The 25,989-nt window shown below is 35.0% G+C and overlaps 1 protein-coding gene and 1 pseudogene across 5 annotated transcripts in view; both read left to right on the forward strand.

The window, feature by feature from the left end:
- LOC115291555 (probable ATP-dependent RNA helicase DDX60) overlaps positions 1-23,886 on the forward strand; it is a 101,725-nt gene extending 77,839 nt beyond the window's left edge. For all 5 annotated transcript variants that reach the window (XM_029939044.1, XM_029939075.1, XM_029939061.1 and 2 more), the window contains 8 exons: positions 1,693-1,797; positions 2,079-2,220; positions 3,682-3,803; positions 9,332-9,479; positions 10,797-10,939; positions 16,026-16,177; positions 19,450-19,512; positions 23,094-23,886. In XM_029939044.1, the coding sequence (XP_029794904.1) occupies positions 1,693-1,797; positions 2,079-2,220; positions 3,682-3,803; positions 9,332-9,479; positions 10,797-10,939; positions 16,026-16,177; positions 19,450-19,512; positions 23,094-23,193 (975 nt within the window). In that variant the 3' untranslated portion in view covers positions 23,194-23,886. The remainder of the gene's footprint in view (positions 1-1,692; positions 1,798-2,078; positions 2,221-3,681; positions 3,804-9,331; positions 9,480-10,796; positions 10,940-16,025; positions 16,178-19,449; positions 19,513-23,093) is intronic.
- A 1,147-nt stretch (positions 23,887-25,033) lies between these two features.
- LOC115303526 lies at positions 25,034-25,133 on the forward strand (annotated as a pseudogene).
- Positions 25,134-25,989: the final 856 nt, after the last annotated feature.

Consider the following 25,989-nt stretch of genomic DNA (forward strand, 5'->3'; position numbering starts at 1 on the left):
GACAAACTACATTATGCATTGCTGTCAGAGTCCTTACGATCTGAATCAGACTTTAGTTATGTGTCTACATCTCTACGGTTACAGTGAACCACCATCAATTGCTCACCCTCTTACCCCTCTGCTGTTTTCTTGCTATTGCCATCTAATTCTAAATGGAGAGCAGCAGAGAGAAGAGGTAGCAGGAAGGGCATTTTTGGTGTCCTCAGCAAGAGTCATCCAAAAGTAAAGGAGATGTCCACTATACCTTCCTTCCTTTCTCCCTTCTTTCTTTCATCTCTACATCCCCCCACCTGCTTTTCACATAGTCCGCTGGCCTTACAGTGGACTACGAGTACAGATTCTTCCTAGGTTCCATAAACTCTCAGGCCTAATGGTGGCCAGACTTAAATTTGGGTGATGTTGGGAAGTTTTCCTTTTGTTGGAACCTCATAGACATTTAGCGGGCAGATAAAAGATATCTGAACCGCTACCTTGGTGCTGTCTTATGTTGGACAGCAAGCGAGACTATTACTCTGGTTTTAATCGGTATAGTTCCGTTATATTTGCAACAATACTGTGGCACGTGCCATAGCATATCTTGTTTTCTTGCAGAACAAATCAGAGCTCTAAGCTCTTAAACTGGATTCACATTTATTATCAGATTATTTGGCAATATATTTCATTTCTGATGATTTTGTTTGATATGTTTTGGTTGTTAAAGGAAGGATGTACTATGCCAGAAAATGGCAAAACAAACAATATGAAATGTGATGAGTCTTATATATTGCTGGGATCTTTGTAGTATAATAAATATGGGTAATATCTATCCTGTCGTTTTATATTCTCGTATGTGATGGTCAGTCAGGTGAAGCGACAAGAGGAGTCAGAGGTGGAGCTCAGGAAAATAAAGTGTTATAAGTGTTAGCGACAGGAACCACAGCACTCCATGCAGGACTCTCTACAAAAGACAGCAGACTGGTCAGGAGGCAGAGGATAGGAATAGCAGGAAGGTTTAGGTGACTGCTTTTGTTAGGTAGACATGGGCTCAAGCCCGGAGTCAGGCTCTGTGCTGACAGCTCAGAGCCTGGAGCCTGCTTCGGATTCTGTGTCTCCCTCTCTCTCTGCCCCTTCCCTGCTCAGGCTCTTTCTCTCTCTGTCTCTCAAAAATAAATAAGCATAAAAAATAAATAAATGTCTGTACCAGAAATTAAGACAAACGTCTTTAGCCATAGTGTAGTTACATTTCAGTGAGAAATGTAGAGAAAACAAATAAAAACAATAAATAATAAAATAATTAGAAATTATTTATATCTATAGGAAAAGCAAGACAGGGTAGGATAAACAGTTTGGCGCTGGCTACTTTGAATAACTCCAGTTGGCTTTGGGCGGTACAAGTGGCCTCTTGTTGCCTGGTCCCTGGTCCTGAAGTGATTTAAGACACAAGAAATATTGGCTAGGTGGATGTGAGTTAGTTGAGGAAGTAGTCAGGGGTATAAACTTGGGATTGGTTGGTTTGCAATCAATAGGCATGCTTTTAGGCAAATTGTTATTATCTTTAGAAATTAGCCAGCACTGGGAAGAGCGGTCTCTCACTAGCCAAAAAAGATTTTGAGATGTCAACACAGAAAAAAAATTGAATTACAATATCCCCATATTATTATCTACAAATGGATTTCATAAAACTAACACAGTGTAAATTATTCTTCTTTCAAGGTGCTGTCAGTGCTAAAGCATTCATTGCTGTCCTTCAAAAAACCCAGAGTCACAGAGATGTTAAAACTTTACTTCTTGTTTTCTTTGCAGTTTCTTATGAAACAGGTATGACTGTCCTTTGTTTTTGTTTTGCTTTGTTTTTTAAAAGGAATGGTACTATCTTTATTTTTTATCATGCTGAACTAGTCATAGTCTTTAGAAGGTTATATCCATCGACTAATATTTCTTATACTTGATAATAATTATCAAAACTGGGCCAGGTAATGATTACCAATCTCTCTTATATTAGCTTTGAGTACTATTTTAAACCAGTACTTAATCAGTTAGTTATCAGTTCATGTATGTGGTGAGTTGACTCAAACTAATAAATGATTTTTGTTCTTTAGGGCTATTTAGATCAAGAAGGTAAACTGTTGGGGTTTGCTGGACTTGTATCACATTTGCACTATCACGAGCCTTCTAATCTTGTGTTTGTCAGTTTTCTTGTAAAAGGCCTTTTCCATAATCTCTGTCAGCCAACTAGGAAAGGTAAGTTTGATATTTTGTGTATATAATCTAAAAATAGCAACAGAGACTATATGAAGCCAGAACTTCAGGAATATTTTTTTCGACAACAAAACCACAAATTAATATTTAGATAATTTAGACATGCCAAATTAGATCAAATGAAGTTTTATATACCTACCAATTGTATGGGAGACAGCCATATTTTGTGATACCTATTTTAAAATGTTAATTTCTTATGTACTTTAGTCATTTCTGGACTCCAGGATTCAGAACATATTAAATATATGGTTTTTTAATAATTTTTTCTAATTAAATGTTATATGTGCTCATCATAGGTAAAGGATATAGGAAAACATTATGTTAAATAGAATATTCATCATCAGTGTTTGTGAATATTTTCTTCCAATCATACTTTTTTAGACTGTAACTAGATCATATATTTAAATAACTGATATTACTTTAATTACTTTAATTGATATTTATAATCGTGCTTTCCTTAAAATATATTTTTGCCAATATCATATAAATTTTTGTGAATTCCAGTTTAATGCCCACCTAATACTCCATTTAACACAATTTTTTACTAAAAACTTTTTGATTTTTATAATTAAACCATGAACCTTTAAACAGGGTCTCTAAACAAAATGTTTTCCTTTTTGTGCTTAAATTTGTTATAGTTCCTAATGCCTGGCAAGTGCTGTGCCTCTCATAGCATTTCTTTATCTTCTTTCATGAATTGATAGCAACAGTTTACTTTGCACAGTAGGTTTAGTCACTACGCTCTGACCATCCATTGTTCTGTGAAACAAGAAAACTCCAGAAATTCTGTCCCCTCAAAAGCTCTGTAGCAGGGGAAATAATTTCCTGCATGTGGAAATACAGTTGTATTTATTGCTCTATGTGTGTGGGGGGGAATATGAGGGTGTATGCTTTCTAAACATGGAGATAGAAAATTTAATAACTTTATGAGGCACAGAATATGGCTATCACTATTTTGTAAATGAGGAAACTCAGACAAAACTCAGAGAAGTTAAATAAATTGCCATGGTCAAACAGTTTAATAACTGTCAGAGCCAAGATTGAAAGAGAAGGAGTCTGACTCTAGAGCCCAAGTTATTAAATGTAGCACCTTTTAATAACTACTGTATAATGCTCATGTGTTGTGAAGAACAGAAAGTAAGTCAAGTTGATGGTATCTTAGTATACTGATCATAGCCTGAAGTTGGGGAGTAGAATCTAGGTAAGGAGGTGAGGCAATTTGTGGTGGGAATGGCTACGTATGTATCAGAGTGGGAGCAGCAAGAATGAAAAAGAAGGCACAGCTGTAAACTTTCAGCAGATGGAGTCATTCCTTGTTGCTATTTTTGTCCAAATTTTCAGTTTTCATGAAATGAAATGGCATATAACATACAATTTTAAATGTTAAAAATGGGATTGATACCTTATTTTTACATTTATAACAAGGCACTTTGTTTTATATAGGCTCAAAACATTTTTCTCAAGATGTTATGGAAAAGCTAGTGTTAGTATTGGCAAATCTGTTCGGAAGAAGACTGCTTCCAGCAAAGTTCCAAGATACCACTCTCAAGTTTTATCAATCAAAGGTAAAATTTATGCTTCTGGTAACATTAAAATAACTAGTATCATTAAATAGGCCCTATAAATCTATCAAAAGATTAAATGCCTTGAGAAAAATAAGATAAATAATTTTGTTCATGTTTTCCATTTGATTGTATGATTATATCAATTACAGCATTCAGTGGATAAAGAAACCATGTAGATAACTATACAATGAAAGAACTTTAATTAATTTAAAGGAAAGTCTCTATCACTGAATCTGGATTTCTCATAGAGTCCTTTTATGTTGAGGTAGGGCTATGGTAGGAAGTATATGTTGTGAACTCTAATGTTTTCATTGAAAAAAAAATTTCAAATAGTCATTGACAAAATCATTCCTTGGCTCACATAGAATAAAAGCAAAACAAATTCTTTTCCAATTTTATTTGCAAAATGTTCTTTGATCATGATTTGCTATTGTTGAAGCAACATCAAATACTATTACTAATGTACTCCACAAGAATCTGAGAAAGTAGGATAGGCTGGTTATACTACATAACCTTAGTAAGAGGTGACAAGAAACAAAAAAAGATGAGTGAGTCTACATGGTCTAATTCCACAATTACAAATCTTAGCCCTCACACAATGTTATCCTGACCAGTGAACACATCTTATTTATTGATGTATCATCTTCACACTTTTTATCACATGTATATTATAGGATTATTGCTTGTTTTGTTTAAATAATCTATATTAAACTTGGAAAAGTCAATATCTAAATTCTCACAAAGACCTCATAAAAATATACAATAAAAGAAGGTTTTGCATGAAGACCTCCTGTCTCTCTCACTGTCAGTCTCTTTCTCTCTCTCTTTTTTCTTAAAGTTTATTGGAAGTTTGTACACTCTCAGGTAGGATATAGTAAGTGGTCATCATACATATTGCCAACAGAGAGCTGTGGAAACAATGAGGATTTGATTGGCTAAAGTTATACAACAGCAAGAACTTACTCAAGGTGTGATTGGAATCTCTAACCATGGTTTTTCTCCCAAAGACTGTTGATTCTGGATGTGGTTTGAGAATGTACTTATCATATACAGAGCCTCTTCTGTGAGATTTAAAAATTTTTTGAAAGCTTTTAGTGATCACAGGAGGCTAGAGTGACGAAAACTTGAGAGACATGAGTTTACTGAAGACCTTTACTGAGTCCCAGATCTGCATGAAATGTTGAGTAGTACACCAAATTTTTTGCAGTCTTCTGGCATCTATTAAAGAAATACTAGAAGGAAGGTTCTGCATTTATTCATAGGCTTGTATCCCCCTCAAGACATTTTGAAGGCTTTTAGATCTGAAAGATAAGAAAGGTTAGGAAGCTCTATAGGAAAGAGTTAAATATTTGGCAGTATTTTAGGAATGAGAAAACTAGACCCACCAGTCTCATCTCATACTCAAACTCCCAAGAGGGTCATGACCCAGCAACAGAGACAAATTGGATACAGACTGAAACTTAATAAAATGAGAAAACAATATTAATAATACCAACAATACCACTTTAACCTCTATGGGGATTGAAGTAATCACATCTTCACTCATTTAACCAAATACAAAAATGGGAGAATTCACTCTAGTGGAAGATAGCATTAGCCCATCAGGTCCTTTTACAAACAATTTCTGGTAAAAAAAAAAAAGCTACAAAACTAAAAAAGTGAATAAGCAAGAATATATGACCAATTGTCAGGAAGAAAAGAAGGCAATAGTAGTATACATACAGATGATTCAGATATTGGAGTTAAGAAACAAAGAATATAAGTATGATTAATATGTTAAAGAAAATAGGAGAAGTGATAGACAAAATTCATGAAAGAACAGAGAATTTTACCAGGAAATTAGAATTTTATCAGATAATTTATAATGTTTGCTTATTTGTTTATTTAGAGAGCACATGAGCTGGGGAGGTGCAGAGAGAGAGGGAGAGAGAGAATCCCAAGCAGGCTTCATGCTCTGTGTAGAGTCCGATGCAGAACTTGATCTCATGAATGTGAGATCATGACATGAGGCAAAATCAAAAATCAGATGCCTAACCAACTGAACCACCCAAGTTCAGATAATTGGAGACTTCAGAATTGAAAAATATATCTGATCAGAATATATATATCAGAAGAAAGAATCCATGAGCTGACAGCTCAAAAGAAAAATCCAAATGGTGTCAAAGAGAAAAGATTAAAATAAAGGCAGATAGCATAAGAGAAATGTGGACCACGTTCAAAACATTAAATGTTATATAATGGGAGTCCCCTAAGAAGACGAGGGAGAGAAAAATGGCAGAAGAGTACTCAAAACTAATTGTTGGGAGTTTTCCAAAGCTGATGAATGATAGCACTCCATAGTTTCAAAAACTTATCAGTCAACTTCAAGAAAGATAAATATAAAGGAATATTAAACAAAAACTACTGAAAGTCAAAAAGAAAGAGAAAATCAGAAACTGGCTAGAACTGAAATAGACATTTCCTTGAAAAACAACAATAATAAAATTGATAGCTGACTTTTTAACCAAAATAATGGAAGCTAGAAGAAAATGGGCAAAACTTTCATCTTACTCTATTTTCATACATAAGTATGTACATATATTTTGCATATAACTTAAAATAGGGTAAATAAATTGTGAGTGATTTAATAATATATCAGGAGGATATGCATATATCTACCTTATTTTTTTAGCTTTATTTTTATTGAGGTTTAATTGATATACAGACAATTGCATACATTTAATGTATACATATTAATGAGTTTGGACATATGCATATACCCATAATAGCATTACTAACACCAAGGTACTAAATATTTTCATCACATCCCCAAACTTTCTAGTGTGTGAGGTTTTTTTGTTTGTTTTATTTTGGTAGGAACACTTAACATGATATTTATCCTCTTCCTGTATTTTTTTAAATTAAAAATAAAAAAAAATTTTTTAAATTTATTTTTGAGAGACAGAGGGAGACAGCACAAGCAAGGGAGGGAGAGAGGGAGACACAGAATCTGAAGCAGGCTCCAGGCTCTAAGCTGTCAGCACAGAGCCCAATGTGGGGCTCAAACTCAAAAACCACAAGATCATGACCTGAGCCAAAGCCGGATGCTTGACCTAAGCCACCCAGGCGCCCCTCCTCTTCTTGTATTTTAAAGTGCACAATATTGTATTGTTAACTATAGATACTTCATTGCACAGCAGATCTTTATAATTTATTTATCTTGCATATTAGAAACTTCATATCCAATGAAAAACAATTCCCCATTTTGTTAGGCCCTGGCAATCACTATTCTATTCTCTGCTGCTGTGACTATTTAAGATATAAATGGAATGTAAGAATTTATAATTCCTTCTGTCCTTCTGTGTATCTGGAAATGTACAATTCCAGTCCTTCTGTGACTGGCTTATTTTACTTGGCTTAATATCCTCTAGGTTCATCCATGTTATTGCAGATGGGAAGATTTCCTTCTTTCTTTTTTAAATGTTTTTTATTTATTTTGAGAGAGAGAGCAGGGGAGGGGTAGAGAGGGGGAGCCCAAGTAGGCTCCATGGTCTCAGCACAGAGCCTGACACAGGGCTCAATTTCACAAACCCTGAGACCACGACCTGAGCCAAAATCAAGAGTTGGATGCTTAACTTACTGAGCCATTCAGGTGCCCCAGATTTCCTTCTTCTTTCAGATGGAATAATATTCTATTGTAGGTATATACCCCCTTATCTTATCCATTTGTCAGTTGTGGACAATGGGTTGTTTCCATATCTTGCCTATTGTAAATCATGTTGCAGTGAACATGGGGGTACCTCTTCAAGATCTTGATTGCAGTTAGTTTGGGTATATACTTCAAAATGGGATTGCTGGATCATATGGTAGTTCTAGTTTTAATTTTTTGAAGAAACATCCAAAGTTTTTCCATAGTGGCTGCACCAGTTGACATTTCCACCAACAGCATATAGGGATTCTAATTTTTTATAGCAAGAAGAAATAGCAAAAGAATTTAACATGGTTCTAAGAGGGAGGGCATTGGTGTAAGACAGAGGCCTGACGTAATTGTTGTTAGCCTTTTAACACTTTGATTTTAAAAAAATTTGTACTTGTAATGCTTACTGTGATAAAGTACATTTTGGATATGAATAAAATACCTTAAAAAAGCAAATTAAAAGATTATAATAAGAAAATATGTATAGGATAAAAATAAAATGGAAATTATAAAATATTTTAATTAAATAGTGAAAAACACATACAAGATGCAATTCATACAATTCTTGTAGGCAATCATTATAATCATATCTTAGGAAAGAATAGAAGCTGAAAAAAGTCAATGATTTAATTTTTCAACTAAGAAGGTGGGAAACCAAACAAATGAAATAGAAAATTAAGGTAAATTTTATAAATATCAGGAAGGAAAATGGAACATTACTATAGATCTTATGTTGGGCATCAAAAAGAACAAACATGGGATATTAAGAATGATTTATGCCAATATATTTGGGTATTTGCACAAAATGGACAAATTCTTAGAAAATGCGACTTTCCAAAACCAACCAAGGAAGATATAAAAAGTCCTCAGTGTCTGGTATCAAAGAAATGTTATCAATTATTTAAGAAATTCCCCATAAAAACAAAACAAGCAAACAAAAAACAGGTTCAGATGGTGTCATTGGTGAATTCTTTCAAACATTCAATGAATACCACCAATTTTTCACAAATTCTTCTAGAGAATACAAAATCTATTTGGGAGAATAACCTAAAATTTATACCAAAACCCTATGAGGACATTATAACAAGTAAAATTAGAGATGCTTCTTTTTTATGACTATAAGTGCAAGAATAATTAACAAAATACTGGCAAAATGAATCCAGTGAGGTTTAAAAAAAACCCTCCTAACCAAGTGAAAGTTATTCCAGGCATGCAAGTGTACTTTTTATTGTTATTTGCTCTCCAAACATGTCATTAGATTCTTTGAAATATTCACAAATCTAATGTAATATGAGGAGATGCTTCTATTTAAAAGATGGTGCCAAAGGAGGGTTGGGGAAGAGAGAAAGGCAAACCAAGAAATTGGCTCTAAACTATACAGAACACACGGAGGGATACCACAGGGGACGCGTGTGGGGGGATGGGTGAAATAGAAGATGCAGGCTAGGGAGTGCACTTGTGATGACAGCCCGCGTTGTACCAAAGAGTTGAGTTACTACACTGCACACCGAAACTAATATAATACTATATGTTAACTAACTAGAATTTAAGTAAAAACTTAAAATTTTTTTTAAAAGCTGGTGTCAATTAAATAGTGTGAAAGCAACTTTTTAAGAGTGAAGGTATTAGTTTTTAAAAATGTTTGTAGAAACAAAAAATGAATTTTGCCTCCATTTCACAGATGAAGGAATGAAGCAGTTACATTGTTGGATAAATAGGTAACTACAAAATTATATTGCAGTGTTTTTTGCCATTCTGCCAAAGTTTCAGCTTTTGAGAAAGATATATAGATCTTTCTGAAAAATATTTGGCTTTAAGGTGTTCTTTCTTAATGATCTCCTTGCTGATTTAGGTGTTCCTTGAGGATCTTCCTGAGGATTTTCATGATGCTTTACATGAGTATAACATGAATGTGACAAAGGACTTTGCCTCCTTCATAATAACTGTTTCTAAATTGGCTGATATGAAACAGGAATATCAACTCCCATTGTCAAAAATTAGTAAGTATATCCTAGATCCAATGTGGATTGGAAAGAAAAAGTAACCATTCTAAGAATATTTTTCCCAGAGGAAGAGTAGATCCTGGGAAAGATCAGTCTGCCTTAAAATAAGGGGGTTCCTTCTACTTTCCATAGAAAGGAACTTTTGATTATTAGAAGTCAGAAGGGTAATGGAGAATAAAACTAAAGAATCATTTGTAGACCATCTTGATTAAAGGTTGCTTTTGGGGCAAGCCTGGCACATGCAGTAAGAACATCTATGAGGTGAAGAGAAACAAGAGACTATTCTGTCACTTGTTTTCTTGAGAGGAAATATGTATAATGTCCATGAGCATAGACTCTTGGCAGATTGCTTGGGTCTAAACTCTGACTCTGCTATTATTAGCAGTGAGAGCTTGGGCAAGTGAGTTCACAGTGATGCTTCCATTTTCTCAAAATATACATAAAAAAGAAAATAACATTGCCATCTAGTTTGGGTGATCTTTAAATAGTTGAGTTAATATATGGGAATATCATATAACAGTGCCTAGCACATAGTATACACAGTAATCTTTGCTGTTATTTTTCATAAGCTATTGGATAGAAATCTTCTGCGGGAAAGTAAACAGGAAAAGCTGACTGGGATAAAGGAGAAGGGTTGATCCATGAGTAGTAATTTCCTAGTTTCACTAAATTTCTCAACTGGAAAAAACTAAGGAAGCAGGGTTCATAGCTTCCTGGGCCCTATTAAAGTGCGAAGCAACATGAGCAAAAGGAGACAACAGTGGAGCATTGTGAGCATCCCAGAGGAGACAAAATAGGAGTGCATGAATATTCTGCCTTCATTGCAAATTAGAGTGAACACTGAATGCATAATCTAGTGCTTTTTAGGAGTAGGAATGGAAAATATATTTCTTCTCACATGTCTTTCCCAAAGCTACTAATAGTGGCCTCTTGGAAGACCCAGTCTTGGAAGGATTCTGAGGCCAGATCTGAGTTCAGAAGAAAAAGCACCAAGGCAATAACAGTGATTCTATGTTAAAAGATAATACAACTTAAATGTAGTCTTTTATTACCTGTTAATCAAAGAACTGAAATATGCAACATATTATTATATTGATAATTATATTGAGAGCTGACCTTTATTGAATGAATTCTGTGCTGTTCACCTTATGTCAGATGTGCTACTTACTTTATGTGATATATCTCAGTCCGATTGTAGGTCCTGGTAAATTGAAGGATTCCATTTGTAGCAGGGGCTAGGTCTAGTATAGGTGCATAAAGCTTAGCAGTTTGTCTACTTTTAAAAATTAATCTATCTCAACTTGTTATGTCCAGGTTTCGCAGGAAAAGAGTGTGAGGACTCCCAGCTTGTGTCTCACTTGATGAACTGCAAAGAAGGAAGAGTAGCTATTTCTCCATTTGTTTGCCTCTCTGGAAACTCTGATGGTGATTTGCTTCAGCCAAATATTCCAAACCATGTAAGTGGAAATGGGGTTTATAAATAAAAGATCTTTAATAGAGAATTGGACTGGAGTGGCTCAATCAGTTAAGCATCCATTTTCAACTCAGGTCATGATCTTCCAGTGCATGAGTTCAAGCCCCACATCAGGCCCTGTACTGACAGCTTAGAGCCTGGAGCCTGCTTCAGATTCTGGGTCTCCTTCTCTCTCGGCCCCTCCCCTGCTTGCTCTCTCTCTCGTTCTCTCTAAAAAATAAACAGATATTAAAAAATATTTTTTAAAAAGGAGAAAGAATTGGACTTCTAGGCTAAATGTTTAGGAGGGATTTCAAATTTCCCAAATTGAAAAAAAGATTTCAGGAAATGGTGCTCTTGAGGCCAGCATGATTTCAGTTTTTCAGTGTTGGCCTGAGGGTTTCTGCTCCATTATACAAAATCCCAGTAATACCACTTCCCTTCTATCTTTGTAGATTGATGCAAGTTTGCTATGAAAAGAGCATATAAAACTATCTTCAAGCTTTCTCAGTATTGTTACAGATGCTGTCAATGCCATATATATTCAGGATCACTAATGTCCAAAATGGAGTGTGAAGAACTAGATACATTGGGGATATGCTGGACTATCCACTGAATATTGGAATAAACTTGTAGAAATTTAATTTATATTTTAGCACAAAGTTTGAGAAAAAATTTGTATTATATTTGATACATGGTTTGACACTAGTGTCAAATCTCCAAAATCAGATAGCCCCTATTATGTAAAATAGTCCAGTATCACTTAAAAGAATTTTGAAAAATGAACTGCATTTTAAGTGGACACATACACTTTAATCATAAATTTAAATAATTTCTGATTATATAACTTTCAGCTTTTGATAAATGTTGCTATATTAAAATAAAGCCGTCATATCACTTCAATGCATAAAAGGGAATATGAATACTGAAGCATTTGAATAACCATAATTATAGAGCTAAAAGTAGTCAAGAATATAATTTGTAATGATCTCAAATATGGTATAGTTCTTTTCTCTTTTATTTAGATTGTACATCCCCCTACATAATTTTACCTTAATGTAATATATTTTTAAACATGAAATCACTCTAGCTGTCACATTTCTTAGCTTCAATAGTATGCAATTTCAATTTAATGGTTATTTCCTGTTAATTATAGAAACAAATACAATATACATTTTGAGAAGTAATTACTAAGAATAAAATTAATATTGTATTAGAAATGTAAATACAAAAGGGATGGATGAAGTTATTTCTTTTAAAATTAGTTCATACAACTAAGGATGAATATTTACTTATTTTTAGAATGAGACAGTGTTTTAGAATTAAATCTTAGTTTGAATTCTGAGAAACCTTATTCAGAGAGATAAGTAGCTCAGAAGGGACAAACTTTTGTTATACCAGTGATATGCAATTCTTCTCATTCCTTCAGAGTTGTTTGTGCCAAATCACTAGCAATCTATTATCACAAATATATTTTTAATGTTCTTTTAATTGACAACTAAATTAGACCCACTTTAATTTTGTTGAATTCAAATAATTGGACACAACCTAATTTAAAAGAAAAAATATTTTTTACTTAGTCTTTAACGTCATCCATTTTCTTAATAAGAAAGCAATATTGCTCTTGGTTGGTAGTCTGTAAATTTTCAAACCTCAAGGAAATGTTCCAAAGTAAGTTTGAGGAAACTTTCTGTTTTATAAGATGAGAGAAAAACAGTCATGAAAGAAAAGATGAGAAAGGATTTTTTTCTCTTTTACTGGTAAGGTACATAGTTCAAAAATGAATTAGAAACCACTGCTCTTGATTTTATATGAAGCTCTTTGAGGCTAGGCTGTAGGGCTTTACCCTCATGTGAGTGGTGTCTTACAGACGGTGGAAGAATATGGAATTCTGGCATAGAAATATTAGAGGATTGAACCGCAGCTTTTAAGATCAGTAATTTTAAGCAGCCTCCCCTCCCGTTTTTTATTTCTATAATTATGAACAATTAATTACTTCTGTAAGAAGTTTATAGCTAATCACATTGCAAACAAGACATTTTAACAAGACATAATTTCCCCTTTTCTCTATTTTACAATTAATACTTACTGTCAGCATGTACCATTAATTTCTGTTTCCTTGCCATGTGCAAAAATTTACATGGGGTTTTGGAGGGCACGGATCCAGTTATAATAGGGTATAATGTGTGTGTTTTATTGCCACATAGCCACCATCAGTTAAAAGAGTTCTTTAAGAGCGTGAACTAATTCAGACTCATCATTGTTCCTGGTGGTGTGCTAGAGAGAAGAGTCCAGTTCTATTTCATCTATTTTGAAGCATCTTGAACTGATGAATATTTTCAGAGTATTCCATGATGGCAATATGCCCTTTGCTTTACTCAACTTACTTTAGGCAAATTTACTTTCCTAGTGTAAGTGATAACCTCTCAAAACATATTTAGCTTTTATTGTTTGTTACATTTTAATTTAATGCTAAATGTGCATGCAGAGTATCTTTAAATAGCAGATAGATAAACTATAAAGCATGAAACTAAAATGAACACCCATGGACTCAGGATCCACATGCTCCTCCTCTATTTTATTCCCTTGTCTCGCCCCTTCCCCCAGTGTGGGGAATAAGCTTAGGGAGCCCCAGGCTTACACCAATGGGTGAACAAGGCATAAAGAAGTACAAAGCCATAGCATGCTCTCACCCAAGTTTGGGTAAATGAGATTAGCACTCCAGAATAGGGAGGTGCAAAGGCACCCCAGAATAGAGAGGGGATGTAGAGCCCTCAGAATAGAAAGGGAAGGGCAAAGGCCCCAGAATAGAGAGGGATGCTAAGGCACCCAATACAAAGGTAAGCAAGGCTAGGCCTTCAGGGCAGAAGGCCCCCTAACTTAGTACTATAGCAGAAGGCTGCCTTCACAGGAAGGAAGGACCAAATTAGGTAACCAGGTAAATAGGGCTATCCATCACTGCACTGCACTGCTGTGGGTGATGCTACCCAGAGCGGAGCTGATTTACACAGAAAAGGTGCCTAGTTAGCCTTCATGTGTTTTGCCCTGTCTTATCTTCTAGAATAGCTAAGAGAAACAGATGTGGTGCCTCTTGTCTGCCGTTAACAACCATCTGCCCATCTGCCTGGTGCCAATATTTTGTTTTATATTGACTCAAACCCCGTGTCTTCAAAACCCTCTTTCCCTCAAGCCCATGATACATTGTCTCTTTGTGCATGCCAATCATGGTTATAACCCTTCTGATCCTAATAAAAACGGGGCAAGGACCCTTATTCGGGGTTCTTGTCTTTTCCTGGACATTAGCCATTTCTGATTTTAATCCTGCATCCCACTTTCTTGCTAAAACAAGAAAGAACTTTAGACTTAGAGTATGACACCCCAGGATATCAATTATCCTAAATTTTGTGTTTTTAATGCTCCTTTAAAAAACATGATATTCTAAAGTCACTTTTTATATTTGCTGCTTGTGATTTTATAAAAAGTTTCCAGAGTTTCCAGGATATTGTTTTTGGTTTTTGTTTTGTTTTGTTTTGTTTGGACTCAACAATATGCCCCTAAGTTTTATTCATATTGTCACATGAAACTCAATTTTATTTTTCTACTTCATAGTATTTCAGAGTGTGAATATAAAAACCCGCTGATCTATTTTCCCATTAAAAACTGTTTGTGTCTTTTTTCTAGTCTTTACTGTTACAAACAAGGCTGCTACAAATTCCTAGTACACATATGTAACATTTTCCCTTGAATGTAAATCTTCTGCATTTTTGTAGTCAAAACTATTTTCTGGATCATAATGGAATAAGAATATCCAAGAACTCATGTTTTTAAAGTTTATTTATTTATTTTAAGAGAGAGATAAACAGCAAGTGGGGAAAGGGCAGAGAGAAAAAGCAAGAGAGGATCCCAGGCAGGCTCTGAACCATCAGCACAGAGCGCAAACTCATGAACCATGAAATCATGACCTGAGCTAAAGTCAAGAATCAGATGCTTAACCAACTGAGCCACCCATGTGCCCCAAGAATTTCCCAAGACTCTTAATAAAAGCTTTCAAAGCTACTACCAAATTATTTTAGAAAGTACTTTTACTTTCTACTTTACTGAAAAAGTAGTTTTACTTTTTCCTTTACTGATTAGTATATTAGATTTCCTACTGACCCCATATAGTTTTCAAAAAATGAGCAAACATCAAAAGCTATTGGCTTATTTACTTCCTCCTCCTTCCTGGGTCTCCTCTTCTTCTTCCTCCTCCTCCTCCACTTCCTCCCCCACCTTCTCCACCTCCTCCTCTTCCTTCTCTTCCTCCTCCTTCTCTTCATTCTCTTTCTTCTCTTCTTTCTTTTTCCTCCTCCTCATCTTCCTCCTCCTTCTTTTTTTCCTTCTCCTCTTTACCCTTCTTTCTTCTTCATCTCCTTCCATCTCCTCCTCCTCTTCTCTTTCTTTTCTTTCTCTCTTCCTTTCTTCCTTCTTTTCTTCCTCTCTCTCTTTTTCTTTCTTCCTTCCTTCCTTCCTTCCTTCCTTCCTTCCTTCCTTCCTTCCTTCCTTCCTTCCTTCCTTCCCCTTCTCTTCCTCTTCTTCTTCCTCCTCCCTTCCCCTTCTTCTCTTTCTCCTTCTTTCTTTCTTCTCCTTCTCCTTCTTCTCTAACCCCCCTACATTTTTCTCCCTTTCTTTTTTATTCTGGTAATTGGGTTCTAACAATTGTTAGAGTTGGTCAGTTGAACTCTTCTCTTGAACCATAAAAGGCACCAGTTGTCTGATACTTGGTTTATAAGGTATGACCTGTACAAATTAGGATAATGAAAAAAATTAAATTAGCTTTTATTTCCTAGTGAGTCTTATTATTATTCTACTGAGTGGAAGATTGAAATTGCCAAGAGTATGCTGTGAGGCAACAATGTCCATAGGTGGTGCTAAGCCATTATCTAGGCTTACTTAGGACAGCAACAGCCCAGTGTGTATGAAAGACACACTTTCCTTCACCATGAAGAGTATGCTTCAAAAAGGTTGATTAAAAAAAGGAACTACAAAGCACAATGTAAGAAATCATTAACTCCATTTATACATAAATAATAATAAAAATTGTATTTCTTTAGGTCATTCTGCGTACAATTGGTATTAATCACACTCAGGCTCCTGTGCTGTGGTCACAGATATTTGATAACCAAGGAAGAAGAATGCCACTTAATGCTTATGCACTTGATTTCTATAAACATGGTTCCTTGATAGGACTAGTCCAGGACAACAGGTATGTTTTATCTATCTTCAATCTCTCTTGCTCTTTAATCATTTCTACTTCTACCTTTTTTCTCTCTCCATGTCTGCATTCATGTCTGTGTCTACATCTTTCTTTTTTCATTTCTACCTCTACCTCTGGTTCTATTTCTGTATCCATCTTTATGTTGCTATCTAATGGATGAACCTAATGAATTTTAGGCAAAGCCTTTTGCCATGTTAAGTATAGGTTAATCATTCTAAACATACTGGAATTTTTTCTCTGTAGATTAATGGAAGGAGAGAATAACAAACTTTGTGTTATTTTTGTTTGTGGTTTACCAACATACTCTTGGGACTTAGGCTGACTCACTTGACCTAAAGATGTACACTACAGATACAAATATTCATGCATACTCAAAGATGTGTTATTTATTAATATCCTATTTTATTTATTATGAGATATTTTAAAACTGAAAAACAATAACAAAAAATGCCATGCTCACCATTATCTGAGAGAAGTATATAAAAAGGTATGTAACTCACACATCTGAGGACTGAGCACATGACAATTGTGTTAGCTCTTTATCAGGGAATACAAAGTCATGTTTGTGCATTATAAGTATTGCTACTCTGGTTTTATTTGATATCCATTTGTATGATAAATGTTTCTCCATCCCCTCACTTTTAATCTGCAGGTATCTTTAGGACTAAAATGGTCTTATAAGCAGTATATAAATGAGTCTTTAAAAAAATCCATTTTGTCACCCTGTGTCATTTGATTCAAGTATTTAGTCCATTTACATTCAATGTAATTATTGATAGATATATACTTATTGCCATTTTATTACTTGTTTTGTGGTTCTTTCTGAAGATTTTCTCTGGTTCTTTCTTGTCTTTTTTTCTCCTTCATGATTTGCTGGTTTTCTTTAGTGATATATTTGATTTTCTTTTTCTTTATTCTTTGCATAATTATTAGTGGTTTTTGATTTTTGGTTACCATTAGGTTATATATTCTGCATATAGCAATCTATCTTAAGTAGATTGTCAGTTAATTTTAACTCATTCTTTACTCCTCTCCTCTCCTCTCCATGTCTTAAGTACATGGTGTCTTATTTTACATACTTTTATTTTGTGAGTTCCTTGGCTGGTATTTTACAAAAAGATTCATTTATACTGCTTTTGTGTTTCCCACCTTCACACTGTCAATCTTGGTGTTTTGTTTTTACTCAGCATCCTCTTTAATATTTTTTGGAGGGCTAGTTTAGTGGTCATGAGCTGCTTTAGTTTTTATTTGTCTAGGAAACTCTTTATCTCTTCTTCAATTTTGAATGATAGACTTGCTGCAGAGTTTCCCTATTCAGCACTTTGAATATATCATGCCACTCCCTTCTTGCTTGGAAAGTTTCTGCTGAAAAAGCCCCTGATAGCCTTATAGGATTTCCCTTGTATGTAACTTGCTTATTTTGTCTTGCTTGTTTTAACTTGTTTTATTTATCACTGTATTTTGTCATTTTATTTATGTCTTAGTGTTTATCTGCTTTTGTTGATTTTGTTGGGAGTTCTCTGGATCTGGATATATGTTTTCATATATTTCATCTGGATATATCCTAGATCTGGATATATTTTTTCTTCCCCCAATTAGGGAGGTTTTCAACTATTATTTCTTTAAATAAATCGTTTTTCTCCTTTTCTTTCTCCTGGGACTTTTATAATGTGAATGTCTTTATGTTTGATAGAGTCACTGAGTTCCCTAAGTCTGTTATTGTTTTGCATAACTCTTTTTTTCCATTGTTCAGTTTGATTACTTTCTATTAATGTGTTTTTTAGGTCATTAATTTGTTCCTCTGCCTCTTCCATCCTGCCTTTCATTCCATCACACATGTTGTGTTTTTGTTTATTGAGCCCTTTGTCTCGGATATATTATTACTTATCTTTGTCATTCTTAAGTCCAATGAATATCTTTATGATCAGTTCTTTAAATTATCTGTCAGGCATGTTACTTATATCTGTTTTACTTAGATCTCTGGCCATGGTATTGTCCTATTCTTTCATTTGGGACATATTCCTCTTTTTCTCATTTTGTCTAAGTCACCGTGCCTGCTTCTCTGTGTTAGGAAACTCAGTTACTTCCCTCTGTTTTTGAGAGTAATGGTCTTAAGTAGAAGAACTCCTGTGTTGGGAAATGGTATAGGAACAGGTTTGGGCTGGTCTTCTTTGAGAGGGCACCTGCAGCACTGGAACTGAGACAAACATGACTGGGAAGGGTGGTTCCACCAAAGTGTGTGTGAGGGTGGAGCTTGGTGGGCAAGCTAGGTAGCGACTGTCAGCTGTTGGCATGGTCCTGTTCCTGTAGGTGGCCCTGTGCTTATGCTGAGCGGGGGAAGGGAATGAGGCTGGCCAGTTTCTTTGTTCCCATAGGGGTCTCTTGTGAACACTGCCTCTTTGAAACATATTCTGATAAGAGCAAATAACCTCCCCACTGTGTGCCACAGATGCTCTTCAAATAGCTCTTTCTATGCTGTACATCTGTGGGCTGTTTGCCAAGCCTTCTCTCCAAGAGAAGCCCAAATGCCTCTGGGCTCTATCTGAGCCAAGCATACTGACCTTTAAAACTCTAAGCTTTAGGCCCTACTGGCTGTAAGAGCTCATGAAATTTGGACTCTGTCTCTTACCCTTCTCCATGACTGTGGCTCCCTCCCCATAGCAGTAGCCACAGTCTGTTTCTCTCCCAAACCATGTCTCTGTGCTTCCTACCTTCTTTGATGTGGTCTCTTGTCTACCTTTAGTTGTGGAATTTGTTTTGCAAATCTTCAGGTTGATTTTTGGGGTATTTAGGATGTTTTGACAGTTATCTAGTTGTATCATAGGATGAAGCAAGCCTAGAGTCCTTCTACTCTGCTGCCATCTTCCCCCTCGGATGTGTTTCTAATCACTTCTTAAAATATGACTTACTGTTGTGAATAAAATAGTTGTGACATTAGTAAATAGTCCATCTGATTCTTCCCTTTTGATTCTCCAGCTTTCATTCACTCTCCTGAGCTTAACTTTTCTACTTTGATTTTCTTTTGAAATGGTTAGTCTCCTATGTGAATTGATTATGTGTGGTTGTGATACTTGTGATTTTTGAATTTGAATTCATAATCATCATTCCTGTTGATTCAATTATCATCTAGGATTGTAACATTCTAATAAATATGTCTTGACAGGCAAAAGTAATCTTTTATTGATAAATCCAATATTTCAGTATGAAATAAGTCTTTAATGTTTTTATACTATTAGTTTTCAAAGTGATATTTTGTTTAGGATGAATGAAGGAGCTGCTTATGATCTGTTGAAGGATTTTGCACTCACCATTCTCTCTATCAGGTATGTTATATACTTTAAATATTGATTTCATATGTTCCAGAAATTTAATGGTAATTAAATTAAGTTGTCGACCTCATACTTTTTCAAAGTTTATTTAATTTGAGAAAGAGAGAGAGGGAGAGAGTACTCAAGCAGACTTCGCATTGTCAGCACAGAGCCCACACAGGTCTCAAATCATGAACCATGAGATGGTGACCTGAGCCGAAATCAAGAGTCAGATGCTTAACGGACTGAGCCACCCAGTAGCCCTTGTTGACCTCATACGTCAAAGTGATATTGAGATTTTTAGGTGCCACACATTTAAACTCCCCAAACAATTTGCAGAGCTTCTCTTCAGCACCCTGTTGCACTGGGTCCGTAAAATAGTTAATTCCAAAGTCATTTGATGTCAGGCTCAACTGGGACCAGAACCTCAGCCTCAGGCACTGCCAAACAACAGGACAATATTCCTAAACCTCAGAAATACTAGATGCTAGCATTCTGTTTTCATAACCCCTGTTTGTCAGGTATATGACACTTCACAGGGTCCCTTAGGGCTCCATTGGATCCCTGGTTATATATCAATTTACATATTCTGGATTCTCTTGCTTTATACGGTGTTTTTGCCAGGCTTCATCTGACACTAAACTCTCATATTGGCATCCTGTTTTCATCTTTAACAGAGCTGAGTGGGAACCCAAACAATTCCAAACTTTATATGGATACCCCCATCCCAAGTCTCTATTAGAAGGTCCATCCTTAGGACCATCAAATGTTTCCTGGTAAAATATACATCTTCCTAAAGCCTCCATTCTGCTTTATGAGTTTCCCCTTTTCTATCACTTACATTAAAAATTATATATTTTCATATACATGAATATGTGTAATTTGCCATGAATCTCTTCATCTTCATGAAGTTCTTGCTAATTAGGTCATTTAAAAAATTTTTTTTGATGTGAGATCAGTTAGACCTGTTTGGAGGTTTTATACAAAGAATGAAATTATGAGGATGCTAGAACAGAGGGAACTGCTCTAGATTCTTGAGTATCTCTAGATAGTGTATTTCTTAAGTGGCTCATAGTTATTCAGGAGCATATCAAGAAACTCCAGAGATTTTTCAGTGGTCTCAAAAGCTAATCCTGGTAATATCATTCATTTTTAAAAAATTATTGAAACATTGATTTGAGGAATATGTTTAAGCATTTGAGATACAGAGAATCAATAAATTTGTCTATGGCCATACCACCCTGAACGTGCCTGATCTCATCTGATCTTGGAAGCTAAGCAGGGTTGGGCCTGGTTAGTACTTGGATGGGAGAATCAATAAATCTATCCCTTCTTTAAACATAATATTACATATATTGTATCATTTATCTTGAATGTATCATAGATAAGCTGCTATATAACGATCGCCACTTCAGATAGCTGTGAAATTAGGTGATGAACTAGTTGTTACTTAACCTTCTAATTTCTGTATAAGTCTAATTACATGAAACAGAAGTTGGTGTTTTGATTTTTTACTTTGCTTTTCTGTTTTGAGTGTCATTGCAACTACTGTAATGTAAATGATGGAAAATAATTGCATATGTTTAAAAAATATGAAACTTTATAAAGTAAAAAAAAATAAATTAAATTAAAAAAAATAAACATAATATTACAGTGTAGTGTGAGGAAACTTAACTTGTAGATATTAAAAAGGTAATAAGTGCTAGGATGACAGATAGGGGGTCAACTAACTTGACCCTGGATTCAGAGAAGGATTTTCAAATGAAGTAATTTTTTTTTCTTCAAGTCTTAGGGATCTTAAGGGGGCAGAGGAAATAGTGTTTTCAAAGTACAGAAATGAGAAAGGGCCTGATGTTCCAGGTATTGGCTTTGATTTTACTATAGTGGCATGGGGAATATGGAAGTTGTGATAGGGATGGGGAAGATGCTGACTTGCTTAAAGGAGCTTTAAAGGCAATTTGGATATATTGAGAAGGGTCTTAATTCTCATATTATGGAGTTTGGGCTTAGTATTTGAATAATAGGTAGACACTGCATAGACATGAGTATGATATGGGTCTATGGTTTATATGTGTGACAGAGATGTGTATGGCTTATATGTGGCAGAGACTCAACGGCTGTAACAGCCATGCCAATGAAGGTGGGTGTGGGTCTGAATTAAGGAAATAGAACTAATGATGATTAGAGAAATATTTATGAGATACATAAACTGTCAATAAAGGTCATGTAGTTGGTGAAGATAACAAGGTTTCTATTTTAGTTAATGATTCATAAGAAACACATAAGTGAGGATAAGGTTGGAGAACTAAGAACCAAAAATAGGTAGAATTTATATGTGTCCCATAATATCATGGGAAATCATTCAAGAGGAAATGGTCAGTGCCATAATTATCGGTCTGTAACTAGGAGGAAATTCAGTGTTACAGATACAGATATGATCATTCTTTGTAGTAGGTCGATGATGACCCTAGGAAGAATTCTGGAACTCTAGTGGAACCAAGATAGATAGGAATTACAGAAGACTGATAAAATGTCAGCTCCTGATGGTGTTCAGGACTTTATTCTGCACATTTGCAGCTGCATGTTTCATTTTTGGATTTCCTTTCTCCTCTCTTTTCACCTGCATATTCATTTCTTACTGATACTATAACAAATTACCACAAACTTTGTGGTTTGAACTAACACAAATTTATTCTCTCACAGTTCTGGAAGCCTGAAATCCAAAATGGGTCTAACTGCATTAAAATCAAGATGTTGGCAAAGCTCATTTCTTTCTGGAAGCTTTAGGACTGTCTTCTCTATTGCCTTTTCTAAGCTCTAGAGAATGCTGGCTTTATTTTGATCATGATCCGCTTCCATCTTCAAAGCCAACAGTGATAGGCAAAATCTTACATTGTGTCATTCTGAGATGAACTCTCTCCTGCCTTCCTTTTCCACTTACAAGAACCTTTGAGACTATATTGGGCCATCCAGATAATCCAGAATAATTTTCCTATCTCAAAGTCAGCTGACCAGCAACTTCAATTACATCTGCAAGCTTAATTCTCCATTGCATGTAGACTAACATGGTCCTAGATATCTAGGGATTAGAACATAAATATCTATGGAAGACAATTATTCTGTTTATTACATCCTGTTTTTTTTTTTCATTTTCTCACATACCTTGGTAAAGGAAGTCATATTTGCCCTTCCTAGAGGTAGTTACTTGTGGGTTTCAGTGTATACTGGACACGGTAGCCAAAAAAAATCACAAAATAGCTTCTAAACAGATGTGTGGAGAAAAGGAAGGGAAGTTGTATTGCTGCTATTGAAGGGAGGAGGGTAAGTTTACATGGAATTTGTTGGCCTTTAAAATCCTCTTGGTAATTGACATGATGAGGAACTGCATGGGAACTGTTTTGTTATGTTTATTTTGTTATTTTTTCCATTAAAAAATTTTAAAAGATAAACATGTTTTTTTTTATCATCATTCTTCATATTTTTCCAACATTTCATCATGTAATAGGATTTTCTTAATTCTTCCCACCTGGGGAAAGTCCTCCTTTTAGTATTGACTCTCACTAAAATGCTGTGTATGTGTGTATTTCCATTTACAGTGTTTCCTTGCGTGAACTATGTGAAAATGAAGATGACAACGTGGTCTTAGCATTTGAACAATTGAGTGAAACCTTTTTTGAAAAACTTAATAAAGTTTAAAAACAAAGACTATCCAGATCGCTTAAAATATTTCTATGGGCATTTTTCAAGTCATGTTTTGTGATCATCATACTTTTTTGGTCAGAAATACATATATAATGAAGTGAAAATAACAAACAACTTGGAGTCAGAATTATAATCAAACCTGCCATGTTCTTTCATGAGTACCCTTGGACAAGTTATTTAATGTCTTTGAATCTTGGCTTTTTAATATAATAATTATTCATAATTATATGAATAATAATGCTTATGTTTCAGCTAGTTTGTGGATTGATTGAGAATATGCAAAGATTTTGTATGTGACTGAAGAACAATTTTTACTCTTGGAGGTCTAGACAAATATTAAGTTCTTAACATTTTTCTCCTCAATGTCATAATTTGTAAACATCTATTAAGGCTAGAATAAGCTATTACAGTACCCTGAAGTTGAAATATATTTTCTTTAATTAATTTAAATGTGATTATATGACTTATATATATGGTTTTAAAATGGTGACTTCTAGCAAATTTGAACTACTTTTTAAAAAAATATAAATGAGAGTTTTGGTATGAATCTTGTGATTCATTTTTAAAATGGTATGAATCTTGTGATTCATATTTAAAATATCAGATAGCTTGTGATTTGGCTTGATTTTAATTGTATATAAGTGACTGAAAAAACACAAAGAAATAAAACGGGTGTGGTCAACTTACCATTGGTCTCTTTGTGTTAAGTCTATGCATCTTTCAATCCATTTACACACACATATACATTTTGTGTATAATAAATAGTTTATGGATAATCCCTTTCCCTGCCTAGCCTAAGCCTCAGATCACAGTTTTAGAAAATATTTTAGACCCTAAACTTGAGCATTTTATCCTCAGAGTGAAAGATCTGCTCTCTCCTTCTATGCAGATGTCTTACAGAAGATGATCTTTTGTATGGCATTATTTATACATATATTACATTGGTTTAGAAAAACACATGTGCTTCATTTTGTCTGGAGATAAAAAGAATACTCTGTTACCTGGACGTGACCCATTATTGCATGCGCCCTGTTAGGGTTTCCTTGGCTTAAACCCATTTAAATTATTTTAAAACATGAAATATAACAATTTCTGGACACCAAAATACATAGACACCACTACTGATCTCTCCTGGAAACACTGATACATAATATTAATAAATTGTCACATTGGTTTCTACCTCTCACTTGTGGTTTCATATGTCTGATGAAGACATGAAGATATTTTTTTTCCCCCATATGACTGAGCCAATCTGGCTCCCTAACTTTTAGGGATATAATAACATAATATCCTATAAACTGGTATTATACTAAAAGAGGAAGTTATACCTACTCTTTTTGAGGTAGGTCTAATGGTCAGCTTCCTTTGCTTCCTTTTTGACTTTTAGCAATAACTTTAAAAAAGTAACTTGACCCTCTTCAGCCCTCAGTTGAAGAGGGAGGAGGAAAGGGGTTGCGGGGTGATGGCCATGGAGGGGGCACTTGTGAGGAAGAGCACTGGGTATTATATGAAAACCAACTGGGTAATAAACTATTAATTTAATAAAAGTAACTTAAAACAACTTTTGAAGACAATTTAATTAAGAATTCTGAAAACATTTTATGTTCCATTTGTTGCAATAATGTGAAATTTTTCTTTCTGAAAAAATATGTATAGAGACCCTGGTGAGGTTTACTGGAGCATCATTATTACCACCATAATTTATTCCCATTTTCGTCTATAAGAGGAAAATATCATATTGGTATTAGGCCTATAAAGGGTCTTCTGGAAGAGCCACTTATTAAAAAATTTTATTTTGAGAAAATATAGATGCAAATGCTGGAAATAATACACCGCGTTCACTTCAGCAGCACATATATTGAAACAGGAATGATACAGAGAAGATTAGCATGAGCGAAGATGACATGCAAATTTGTGAAATGTTCCATATTAACAAAATATATGTATACCCATACATAAATGGTTAATTCACTTATGACAAAGGAGCCAAAAATAGACAATCATGAAGGGAACATCTCTTCAATAAATGGCCCCTGGGAAACTGGACAGCCACATGCAAAAGAAGAAAACTGGACCTCTATCTTATACCATACACAAAAATCAATTCCAAATGGATTAAAGACACGAAAATAAGATGAATCCATAAAAATCCTCCAAGAAAACAAGGTAAGTTCCTCAACAACATTGATATTGACAATGATATTTTGGATTTGACACCAAAAGCCAAGGCAACAAAAGCAAAATAAACAGATGGGACTATATAAAATTAAAAAGCTTCTGCACAGTAATGTAGACCATTAGCAAAATAAAAAGGCAACATGCCAATGGGGAAAAAATATTTGCAAATGATAGATCAGGTAAGGGGTTAATATCCAAAGTGTATAAGGAATTCATATAACTCAACATCAAAAAACCCCCATGTTGGGGCCCAGTAGGCCAAAAAACCTCCCGCATAGCAACCGTTGATGGCAAGGCCTCCGGTGCACAGGAGAATCTATATAAGTGACCGGTCATGGCTATGCCTCCGGGGCGCAGGTGAACTATTTGGGAAGTTGCAGAACAAGTCGAAAGACTGAAACAACATTTGGCCTCCTGCGCCGCACATGTGGCTTCTGTTCATCCTGTCTATGATTTTCTCGTTTCTTTGCAAAGAGGCATATACTTTTTAGGCTTTGAATCAGCTTGGGTCAATCAGTGGCTCTAGCCTTCCCTTACTTTGCTTTCTAGCTCTTTGTCTGCTGTTGGGAGTAAACACAATCCTCTGCCAAAAGATTTGCTTATTAAAGGATA

This window comes from Suricata suricatta, chromosome 1, assembly GCF_006229205.1.
Source record: "Suricata suricatta isolate VVHF042 chromosome 1, meerkat_22Aug2017_6uvM2_HiC, whole genome shotgun sequence".
Classification (NCBI taxonomy): Eukaryota; Metazoa; Chordata; class Mammalia; order Carnivora; family Herpestidae; genus Suricata; species Suricata suricatta.